Source organism: Schistocerca gregaria, chromosome 1 (genome assembly GCF_023897955.1).
Source record: "Schistocerca gregaria isolate iqSchGreg1 chromosome 1, iqSchGreg1.2, whole genome shotgun sequence".
Taxonomy (NCBI): domain Eukaryota; kingdom Metazoa; phylum Arthropoda; class Insecta; order Orthoptera; family Acrididae; genus Schistocerca; species Schistocerca gregaria.
Window position 1 is genome coordinate 728,312,991 of NC_064920.1, and position 12,295 is coordinate 728,325,285.

Here is a 12,295-nt window from a genome sequence, read left to right on the forward strand (position 1 = left end):
TCATATCTCACCCTTCTTGCTGTCAGTAAACATGCCAACTGTGAATCGGTGTAGTTCTGCTGACAAGGTGGAGAGAGAAATATGCAGCTGGGACATGAGCTATGGCCCTTAGTCCCTGTGTCACCACCATCTTGCTTTGGACTCTTCCATTACCATAATGTGAGCAGATCTTCCCACAGACATGCTAAGAGTTCTGTCTCAAGACTAGTGGGAAAGTGCTGTTATTATTTATACGTTCATCATATACTGCACCTCTACAATTTCTTTTAAGATACAACCTCCGAACACACTGCCTGTTGTAACAACTTGGTGCTTTCATAATTCATGATATGCCCTTTAGGTGCTCCACAACAGCTGACTATGTTATTTCCAGAGTATTAATCAATTTTCACTAACATGTTTCAGAAGGTAGGAATAAACATTGATAGTACAAGTGTATATTCTCCCTCTGCAGGCTATGGCTTAGGCATCATCAAATTTTTAGTGTGCTGCATCTGCGGTTGCTGCAATTGATCTTTCATAAAACAGCCTGCAGGTGCTATACCTCCATGGCTAAACTCTTTTAATGAGAGATTTTGTGAGCCCTCTGCATGTGTTTGCTTAGAACACCTTCTCATTTTGAAAAGGCATAATAGCTGAAGGACATGCAAGTATAAGTATAAGTCTGTGTGCATTGGCTTACAGTAGATGCTGTGTACAAGTGTGCCATCAGCTTGTCCAGAAATAAATAACTATTATGTGCTTTTATATGCATTGTGAATCTGAGTTTTTAATGCATTGATCTCAGATGTAGAAAATCATCTTGTATATTATGTTGCCTGTGTGTCCAGATTGTGAATATACTATCTACACATCAGAAAAAACATGAGGGCTTGCAGACTGTTAGCTCTAGGTTTTCTTCTTCAGATACACCCATAAATATGTTAATGAAATAGAAAGAAACCTCCACATGGGAAAAATATATTAACAACAAAGATTCCAAGACTTACCAACCGGGAAAGCGCTTTCCTGCTTGGTAAGTCTTGGAATCTTTGTTTTTAATACATAAATATGTTAAGTCGCAGATAGTCATAAAAAAAATACTCTCAAACTTAATGCTTTTCAGAGTCATTTTGTTGTCTATCTGTGACTCAGCATCTCGGCTGTATGGTGAGTAGTAACTTTCCTTTTCATAATATTGTTACATTGCATCCCGCATTTTCCATTGTTTCATAATATGTTAGCCATTACTGGTGAGTAGGTAGTCCATCACCACTCTGTCAGTCTGTTCACAATGGGAAGTATGGTGACAAGAACACGAATTCAAAGAGTTTGATTAACAATGGCTCAAACTTACCTCATATGAGTTTTAGAGAGTCCCTTAGAGGCTCCCTCATAAAGTGAGAAAATGCATCACAGCTCATCATGAGGTCTTTATCACCCTTCGAGCCATCCTGTTAATCTGAAAGTAAAAATCTTAAATATTCAAAAAATGTGCTTGTCTGTAATTCCATCTGCAGTTTGGGAAGTAATGCCATTGCTGTCTGGAAGGTACTGCTGAAATTTCTTACAAAAGTTAATTCTTGAGGACTTAACTTAAATAAATAATAAGATCCATGGCCACTGTGGAGTTTTAGAAATTTACATTTTATTTTTAATAAGGCTACATGGGTGTTCTATATGCCAGCAAGTCCAGACAGCGAAATCTCAGATGTCTTAATAACCAAACAAGTGAACTCTTTGTTCTTCATTTCATGCAATAGATGAATGTAGGCCCCTTGCAGAGATAAATGTTACCAAAGACACCACCTTATTAATTTTCGTGGATGTCAGCATACCAAATGAGATCATTATGCACAAGTGCACAGTCATACATGAAAACCATACTCAAAATAAAGCAAAGGCCAAAAGGGGGATGTTACACTGCTTCCAGCCTCAGCAAAAATCAACTTTATACAATAGATCATCAGTGACACTTACATCCATGTGACAGATATCTCTGATTATTTGGCTTACTGACATGGCAAATTGTAGGAGTCTAAGTGCACAATCATCAATCATTAATTGTTCCTGTTAACTATTTATGATAGTCAGTATCTGAAGTGTACTTGAAGTCACACATAGACATTTTCAGAGCAATACTTATGGTACAAGTTATCAGATGGTAAATGCTCATATAATGCCTGCATAGTCAGCGATATCTCAGAAAGCCATCAAGCGGAAGTCTGTTGGTTAGTATTTGACCCAATGTTATTCTTCACCCTGGATTCCCCTGTTAACAGTAGGAAAAGGAACCTAAAACCTACAGTGGATTGTGTACAGTGAATGTTATCATGATGTAAGTGGTTGTCTGGAAAATGGGATCTCTAGTATCATGTAGTCAACTGTTTCATGGTGGCTCAAGTATTCATAAAACATATAATCAAAAGTGTATGAATATTTGATACTTACTATGGGCTTTCTGGTATGAAACAGGTTTACTTTTATTATAGATTGGCTTATTTGGGGGAGGAGACCAGGTAGCAAGGTCATCGGTGTCATCTGATTAGGGAAGGATGGGGAAGGAAGTCGGCTGTTTATACCTTATTACAAAAATACATGGTTAAATAATCTCAAATGAAAGTCTTATATATTACCAAACTTTAAACATTTACCTAGATGGAATGGAAAGTGCATAATCAGTATGTACAAACATATATTTATATTGGAGTATTTAATAATCTAATGTATTGTCTTCCATTTGTTGCTTTTCTTTCGTCATACGATTAACTTTTGGGTTGATATGGTTGTCTAGTGTATATAGAATTGATATTTTCACACCGTTCCCTCATACCAGTTGTGCCCATGATGTTTCAGTCATGGGGCAGTTTAAATTTGATGCTCAAACTGAGTGTGGTATTCAAATGACTGAAAACATATAGCGCATTCATATTTCATGGTTTTCAGCTCAAATTCTGCACAATGCATTACAACATAACATTTGTTGCACCCACTCGCTTGTCTGATTGCAAATTATTTTTTAGTGCTTTTTTGCAATTCAGCAACTGATTGTTATTATTTTTTGATTTGCCTTTGCTACTGTATGACCCCACTGACTTACCCCATGACCATTCTTAATATGCCAAACATATCACAACTCTACAAAAACTACTGACCAACTCAGTTCATAACAAACTAACCTAACCTTGATTAAAGATGTAAATTACAAACATAGAAAGATGCAAAACCATTTACACAAATCATTAACATTCTATATACAGGAATGGTCATCAGTAACCCCTGTGTCTATATAACTTCAAAACAATTTGCTTCCTTCTATTAGATCACTTGACAAAAACATAAGAGATTCATTCATGCCATAAACACCATTAGTACTCACATATATGGAGTGGATAAAAAGTATGATATATAATATTGTGGGAACCTTGACCACAATAATGATAGGACATATACAGACACAAAGGAGCAAACAAAGCTAATTTCATACTTGAGCAGAACACAGATCACAATCATATCAAAATAACATGGAAGCTAAGCTCTGGGTACTTGTGATGCACCACGTGGCCAGCCCACATACAAATAGGCAGTGGATTCTGTGAAACAGGAAGAATGTCTATCTGACATGAAGACCGTGTTGGGGATGGTGGTGTTTGTATGTCAACTGCACTAGATGGTATAGGCAGCAAGCAGTGGTTTCCGTGGAAGTGTTGTCTGGTAGCAGGTAGGCAAAATACATACTCCATTGGCACTGTAGTACCCTCCCTGTTTCGGAGAATTTTTTCTGTATTCACTGCATGCCAGAACTGAATAAGGTCCTGGGTTCAAAGGCGGTAATAGCACTCTATTTGTGTCCATTTTCAACATCAGATGGGAACAAATATGCAAGTTTTGTGAACAAAAATATTGGTATTCATGTGGCAAGATGCTGGACTTGGACAGAACTCAGAAATCCAGTATTTCACTTGTTGAAGAAGGAATGAGGGTTTCTGTTAAAAAAGCTTTTATTGTTGCCTCAAAAACTCCAATGGGATTCACAGTATTTCACCATAGCTAATTGTGCCGAAGAGGTGCCAATATCCATTTTTGCCACTGTGCTAAGTACAAGTAGTACCAATGTTAGTGCCAATATCCTAGAATAGTTGTAAAATATTAATGCTGCTTTAAGAGTATTGTACCACCACTTAATCTTCCTGTTACTTGCAAGGTGTAGCTACTAACTGCATAATGTGCAAGTTCATGGAACAGAGTTGTTTCAAACTATCTACCGTGATCTGTGGTAACATGTGCTAGACATCCAAAGCGAGCAAGTCAAGTAAAAAGAAAAAGGTTTACGTGACAGTCTCTGTGGAGACTTCAGCAATGGGAATGGATTCCTTAAAGTGTGTGTAGCAGTTGATGATGGTAAAGACACACCAGTAACAATATGCTGGGGGTAGAGTGTCCCCTAAATCAACGAGTATTTGTGTGATTGCTGCAAAGGTTCAGAGAAATTGCCAACAGGTATGTGCACATGTAACCCTACCTTTGCTATCTGACAATGTGCACCAGTCACATTTAACATAAGGCCACACACATCTATTGGTAATCATTCTAACTGTGCAGTTTTTCCAGACTGTGCAAAGTCATGTTCTGAATTGAACACTTGTCTTTCAAAACTAGGGTCACATATGGATGATGCCTTTTTTTTTAGACATATCACACCACAAGAGTTTTAGAATCATTGAGTCAGGGAAAGTAATCTCCCACCAAGTTGTCCACACCTTTTACATGCCTAATGTCTGTATTGAATTGTTTAATAAACTCCAGCTACCTAAACTGTCTGGGTGAGAAAGGCTTCATTGGTTTTGTAAAGGCAAATGTTATAGGTTTGTTGTTCATAGAAACAACAAAGTAGTATGCCTCCACATGTGGTCAGGAATGCTGAATAGTGTCATAAATGGCTAGCAGTTCTCTGTGATATACACACCACTTGGTCCAGGAGTAGGTCAGTTTCCAAGAGAAAACAACAAGCAGTTGCCATGATCCACCTACTTTCCGGTGCAGCACCACTCTGATAGTTAATTGGCTGGTGTTAAAGGCTGTTAGTGGCACTGTATGTGCAGGATGAACTAACAGCGATGCTTTACTGAGGATGGCTTTCATCTGGTTGAAGACTTATTGCATACAGGTGCCCAAGTGAGGGAGCATTGACTGTTACTGTTATGTCCTGATAAGGTAGCAGCCAGTGGTGCTTGTGTGGCTGCTGAACAGGCAAGATGCTGTCTATAGAAATTATCGATTCCTAAAAACCTACTCAGTTGCTGGAAATCCTCAGGTTGGGCACAGTTTGCATTTATTCAACCGTAGTTTGGAGAGGACTGATGTCAAATGATGAGGTCACGTGCTGTAAAAACTCCACTTTTCATTGACTAAGTACGCATTTGTCCTTATTTACTATTAGCTGATATTTGGCGGGCCTGCTGAAAACTGTCTGTAAATGTCTGTCATACTCCAAGACTGTATTGAAAATCACTAGGACATAATCTAGATAAGCAAAACAGAATGCAGGTGTGTGTAATACTTTGTGCACAAATCTCTGCCTCATCTAAGGGACATTTTTCAAGCTGGATAGTGTATGCAAATATTCAGACACTCTGAAAAGATGATAATTTCAAAGAATATGTTGGATTACCACAATAATATGATATTCCTTTTTAAAGTCAGTTGCACTAAAAACTACTGCTCCAGCAATAGCATTGATAAAATTCTGGATGTTTGGTACTGGATTGGTGCATGAATTTAATTCATGATAATCCCACCAGGCCTCCAGAAGTCATCTTTTTCCTTGAGAAGCTGCAATGGTGACCCAGAAGGGCTATTTGAATTGCAGATTATTCCTGCACTTACTAGTTAATCTATCTCCTCCTTTGCCACCTGTATATTTGTCAGGCAAACAGTCTGTGAATCCTATAAGTGACGTGAGGGCCAGGCGAGCTTTGAATGTGGTGATGTGTTGTGCATGTTGGCATAAGTAGGCAAAGGTTGTCCATTATTAGGTGCAGCATGAATCATGCAAGCCATTGACATGATCTGAGGTCAGGAACACACTTTTTGTAGTTTTTGAAGTTCTGCATGAGCAGTGTCTTAACTGATTTATCGCTCAACAGTATTTGGGTAGCAATACTTGATTTTCTGTACGAATTTTTTTTGTTTTCGTCTTGGATGGATGTTAATTTCTCTAGCATATTGCAACATTTGTGCTGCAAAACTGCAAGATAAAGAGATGTGCAGTTGAAGATGTGAGAAGTGAGTTACATGAATCCATCTCATTTCTCTGTACACATAATGTATTGGTAGTGTATGTATCACTAGGTTCGTTTGTACTGAACTGTGTCTTCTACTCCAAGGCACAAGTTTTGTCAGCCTTGCTTAGAAATCCTCTAACAGTTTTGGACCCAATTTGGGTATGTGCTGAACACAAGTGTATTTCAGTGCCATAGTGATGCAAAACCTCAGCACCCAGAATAGGTTTGGTAATTTCTGCTAATATGGAAGTTCACAGTAAAGGTCATTTGAAACCTAAATCAACCACTTCTGTCTGTTCACTGTTCAGTACCTGCTGGATACATTGCTCTTGTGATTTACACACTCATTTAAGCACATTGTCTTTAAGATGTTGATATTTACATTGTACACAATTAGCATGAGTAATGTCTGACACTAAAACTAAAGTTTGAGCATCCAAGCACTAATAGTAAATATGCATTGCATTTCATTGCTACACACACAAAAAGTGATGAATGAAAGTTCCAACATTCTGAACTAGAGGTCTGTCAGCTATGGAAGATAAGGTGGTACCTCAACTTCGTTGTGTGGTGTGATTGATGCAATATAGATAATGAGCAAAATGAACATAGGAGACACATAACCAGTAACGCAGATGCTATTCCATCACTTAGAACTAGTTGAGAGTGAGTATCACTATGTGCACTATCCAAATCACTAACTAATTGTTCTGATAGAATATTATCTGTTATAATTGGCATTATTATTTCACATTTAATGGTCTGTTCAGAGTTCATCTTCTTCACTGGATCACCACTTGTGGGAACATTAACCGCAATAAAGATGCCATATATATATATATATATATATATATATATATATATATATATATATATATATATATATATATATATATATATATAAAACAGAAAGAAACTTCCACCCCGGGATTGGAATGACTCCTTACCCTCTCCCTTAAAACCCACACCCTTTCATTTTTCCCTCTCCTTCCTTCCTTCCTGACGAAGCAACTGCCAGTTGCGAAAGCTCGTAATTTTGTGTGTGTGTTTGTGTGTTTTGTTCATGTGCCTGTCTGCCGGCGCTTTCCCGCTTGGTAAGTCTTGGAATCTTTTAATATATATATATGCAAAGGAATGAACAAAATGCCTTGTTCAGTTTTAATTTCCTAATCTTTCTTTTCCTTTCCCACTTCCCGTTACCCCCTTCCCCTCCCCGCCCCACCTTGCCACCACTACAGTGGTGAAAAAAACACCGGTGCTGTGTAGTGGGAAATTTATATCAGACAGGTAATGTTACACTTCCAATACTTGCTTTGAGGATACATGCACTAAAATTGGAACAGTTCAGATTAGACATATTTCTGCCGTTCCATATCATTGGGAGTATACCTACATCTTCATTACCAAAGAAGCTGTGGTATATCTTCAGGCAGACACGACATACTAGAATTTCGATATTCATTTCTCACTCAAGTTATAGATTTCTTTGCTTTGGTATAATTCTAGCATGAAGCCACAAAAGTCTTGTCATATTTCCTTTATACATGAGAAAAATTTACTATTTGCAAATAAATCCAGGGAGTATTCTAACAGATGTGCTTAAATGTTTCACACCACTCAGATTTTTTAAAAATTTCCTTTCATATTTACACTATCTTTATAAAAAAGTTTTGTTTACTTTTCTTAACCACAAATCCACAATGTATAAATTCTTTTAAAGTAAATTGTAGTACTAGAAATGAATCATATTTGCATCTTCTTACTGTAGTGTGTTGTCCTTCATGTGTGATTCTCTGAATGCCATTTTTCTTGGACTGTAATTAATTTTTTTTATTTTATCCAAGAAGTTAATTTTTATTCATCTGTTATAATTCTTCCATTTAGTAAGCATTCTGTACTAAGGAAGAAACACCCGTGAACAGCTGGCCATCTTCAGTAACTATCATTAGCATTTTATGCTGAAAGTGACATAATATTTGTATCTTTAAATTTTCTACTGTCTCATTTTTTCCAGGGAGACTCAGGTGGGCCAATGACATGTAGTGAGTCTGGTTCAACAACTCCTCTTCTCTGTGGTATAATAGCAGCAGGACAGGGATGTGGAAGGAAGGACTACCCAGGAATTTATACTACTGTTGCTGCATACCTCAGCTGGATTGCAGACAATAAAAACTGAAACACACTTATACTGCATTCTGATTTTTCATTTTACAATTGTTTTTTAAAGTTGATTATTGACTGAGCATTATTTTCTCTAACTCTTGAGTATAATGTACACCAATCACAAAAAAACATTGTCTTGCACTGTTCCATTGTTGTTTTACAACTGTGAGTCTATGCCTATTCCTTTCTTATTGCTGCAGCTAATGCAGTGATAAGTTGGGCTGTTATACAACTAAGTGAGCACCAGTAATATAAAATAAAAGCAAGCCAGGAGAGAAAAAATTTACAACCCACGCAAGAAAATGACACATTACGAGTCAGCACCACAATCCTGCAATGAGGCAGTTGCCTATGAGATAATTGGTACTCAAATAATCAGTTGGCTGGGATCTGTTAAAAATGTGCTGTTTAATGCTTTGAGTGGGTCATTACTTTGGTATAACACTTGTACATAAAAGTTGTTCAATTAAACCATGTTTTAGCTCATGTAACGTAAGTTTATTTTCTGGTTGTGTGAAAAAGATTAAACTGTGATTTTGTGCTTACATGTTTACCTAGTTAACATAAGGACAGCTATTCTTTACATGTATACAAAGAATGCCACACAGTCACTGAAAGACTTTTAAGGAGCAAAATAGCAGCAGAATGGCACAACAAAACAAGGATTCAAAAAATATTCAATTACATTAATAGAAAGACATTCAGTTAATGGTTTATCTAATTTGTCACACTGAAGGATGATGATAAAACAAAATGGATAAATAATTAGGGTTAGTAAAAAATAAATAATGCAGTAGAAATGAACACAATACACTGAGAATTTCTCATGACAAATTGTGCAAGAACAATGGGTACAAGTTTTAATAATAAATTTGATGAAGATTTTGTGATTATTTTCAAATTTGTTCTTGGATCACAGTTTTCTCTGAAGACAACTTAGATAACCGTAGTGATGGATGATGGATGGAAATTATATTGTCTTAAGTTGTGGTAGTTGCATTTAAATCAACAAGTTTCATGTGATCAATAAATGAACTTTCATAATGCAGAATTTTAAAGAAAATGATTTTGTTGCAGGTTAAAGTCATGATTTCACTGAGGTTTTAATCTTCAACAAATTGTTAGTGGCTATAAAGAAAATGGCTTATCTCCCATACAGAGATGCCTTAAACCCATTCTTTTTTTTCATTATCAGGTTGTTGGCTTGAACAGCATGTGTTTGATTTCCCTGTCACATCGTCTCCAATAACACCATAGGACCTTTACAGTTTTTTTTATTTTTTATTTTTTTAAGAAAAATCTGTTATTATACAGTAATCTGCTGGCAGCAACTTCACATGCCACATTACATTAGATGTTTTGTTTGTGTTACAAACCACTAGCTAGAATACTGATCAAACGGATATTTTTTAGTGATATTGCAGGGATGTTGTAACTGAATATTATGATCAATTCAGCCCAAACATCCATGCTAGCAGAAACTTTTCCTAATATAGATAATTACAATGGGTGGCAGCCCACAAACTAATATTTCTAATTAAACAATTGCTTGACAGGATGGCACTAGAACAGGAGCGTGACAACACAGTAAGAAAAAACCAACATTTATTAAGAGTATCTTACAAAACTTCACTTAACTTTAGTAACAGTTTGATGTGTGGCACTCGATGTCCTAAACCTAATCCAAAGAAATTTAAATAATTTCACTGTCTCTTGGCTGTCTATAGTACTGTCACTATGACTGAAAGTAACTATGCACATAATAAATTATGAATAATCCGCCTCGATTGCGAAAATTTCCGGTGTTTACCCAGGTTTCGACGTGGATAACCATGCCTTCTTCAGAACAAAATAAAAAACCAGCTTGACTAAATGGGCATAGTCAATTTCTAAAATGAACACCCACAACGGCAGGTCCCCATAAAATTTATTAACATTACACGGTACATCCGTACCAAGTCAATAACACTACTTAACTGTGTGTGCTGCCTCGCCCCGGCCAACGTGCGATGGGTGACCCTTCGGTTAGTAAGGTTTAAGTAGTTGTAAGTCTAGGGTACTGATGACCTCAGATGTTAAGTCCCATAGTGCTCAGAGCCATCTGAACCATTTGAATGGCACACTCAGTACTGTGCTCCAAAGTGTAATTGCAGAAAACTTCAGCACTGTCTGTGCCAGGCTAACTACAGAATGTGATGTAATTGCCTTACTGGGCATAAATATTGTCATCACAAAAAAATCAAAGTAAATGTCTTTGATTTTTTCAATCATAGCAGACATAAATATTCTTGAAATTTAGTGAGTGTAACTCGCTTTGTTCAAAATAATTATAGGTGACCAGAATTTATATTCATTTAATTGCTCCACTGCAGCTGATGCTTCCTGTAAGTTTCTTGAGTGGACCAGAGAACACCATGGTTCTCTAATGGTGTGAAAAGTCAGTTATTGTTTTTGGTGTACAATTTATTACATTGCAGAATGCTGCTCAAGATCTTACAGCAACCTGGCCTCCCACATGATTTCTCGTGGGTGTTATATGCTCCTGCTAAAGATTGATGTATTGTTTCATACAGTAAATTAGCTGAGGTTAGAAAAAATGTAATCATCCTATGGTTATCAGAGTTGATCATGTTTCAAACATAACTACAGTATATTTAGTATCTCACTTCTTAGCTGATTGTTCGTAAATGGAAACCTCTAACTGCAATTAAATGAATTGACGATACATGTTCCAATCAATGGATGGAAGTAACATTAGTGACTACTTTGACATGAAATTGTTGAAAAATGCATTATGGAGCTCAAAAGGCAAAATAACTTATATGGGATCTACCTAATAACATAACAGTTGATCACCCAATTCAAATTAGCTTTGAAATAATATGAAAAATGAGCTGTTACATTTCATTAACCCCCCCCCCCCCTCTCCCAAGGAATGATTGATTGATTATTATTATTATTATTATTATTATTATTATTATTGTTATTATTATTATTATTATTGACCCAATTTTAAAACATAGTAAAAAATGTACCATTGATATTGGACAGGTCAAAGAAAAGTTGCAACAATACATAGTTTTAGCAAATAATAGGCAAATTAAAAATAAATACTCATTCTTAAAATTTAATTTTTAAGTAACTTTTTGTTATATATTCAGAACTTCTTTATTAGAAATGCCTTTAGTTTAATTTTAAATATTGGATACACAGAAATTTTTATTTCCTCTGGTACCTTATTCTGTAATATTATACCAATGTTAATTATCTCCTCTGATAGGCTATTGTTCTGCGATATTGTACCATCACAGGTTTGACAAAACCTTTGTAGACAGTCCACAAACAGCAATCATCCTCTAATAGCAATTGGTCATGTGAAATAGTAATGCTATGTACAGAATAAAACTTTTTCAACTTCCTCTTACATACTTCAAAATTAGTCCTTTTTTTCATGACGTAACTCATTTTTCAATAGTGTTGGAATGAGGCAGGCAAAACTAACATATCTCCTAACTTTCTTTTTGTGGTAATCAAGCACAGCACTTATTTTAATTTTTAACTTCGAACATAACAGATAGTGATGGTTCCATGATCTCCCTACACAAATAGTCAATTTACTGTATATCATTTCTGCATGTTTACTCTAATCTCAGTGTAACATACAATCAGCTATCAATATTTACCCAACATAGATAATTTACAGTCAAATAAGTATTTTCTTTCCAAACAGAGCATATCAGTGTAAGTTTTCTATTTTCCCTGTGACAGAGCATTCCAAGTAAAATATCATCTCTCCATATCTACATCTATACTCTACAAATCACTGTGAGGTGCATGGCAGAGGTTATTAGGGTTTCTTCCTGTTCCAT

At 36.1% G+C, this 12,295-nt stretch overlaps 1 protein-coding gene across 2 annotated transcripts in view; it reads left to right on the forward strand.

Moving 5' to 3' along the window:
* LOC126266870 (trypsin-1-like) overlaps positions 1-8,912 on the forward strand; it is a 173,300-nt gene extending 164,388 nt beyond the window's left edge. For both annotated transcript variants that reach the window (XM_049971504.1, XM_049971515.1), the window contains one exon: positions 8,278-8,912. In XM_049971504.1, the coding sequence (XP_049827461.1) occupies positions 8,278-8,439 (162 nt within the window). In that variant the 3' untranslated portion in view covers positions 8,440-8,912. The remainder of the gene's footprint in view (positions 1-8,277) is intronic.
* The last annotated feature ends 3,383 nt before the right edge of the window (positions 8,913-12,295 follow it).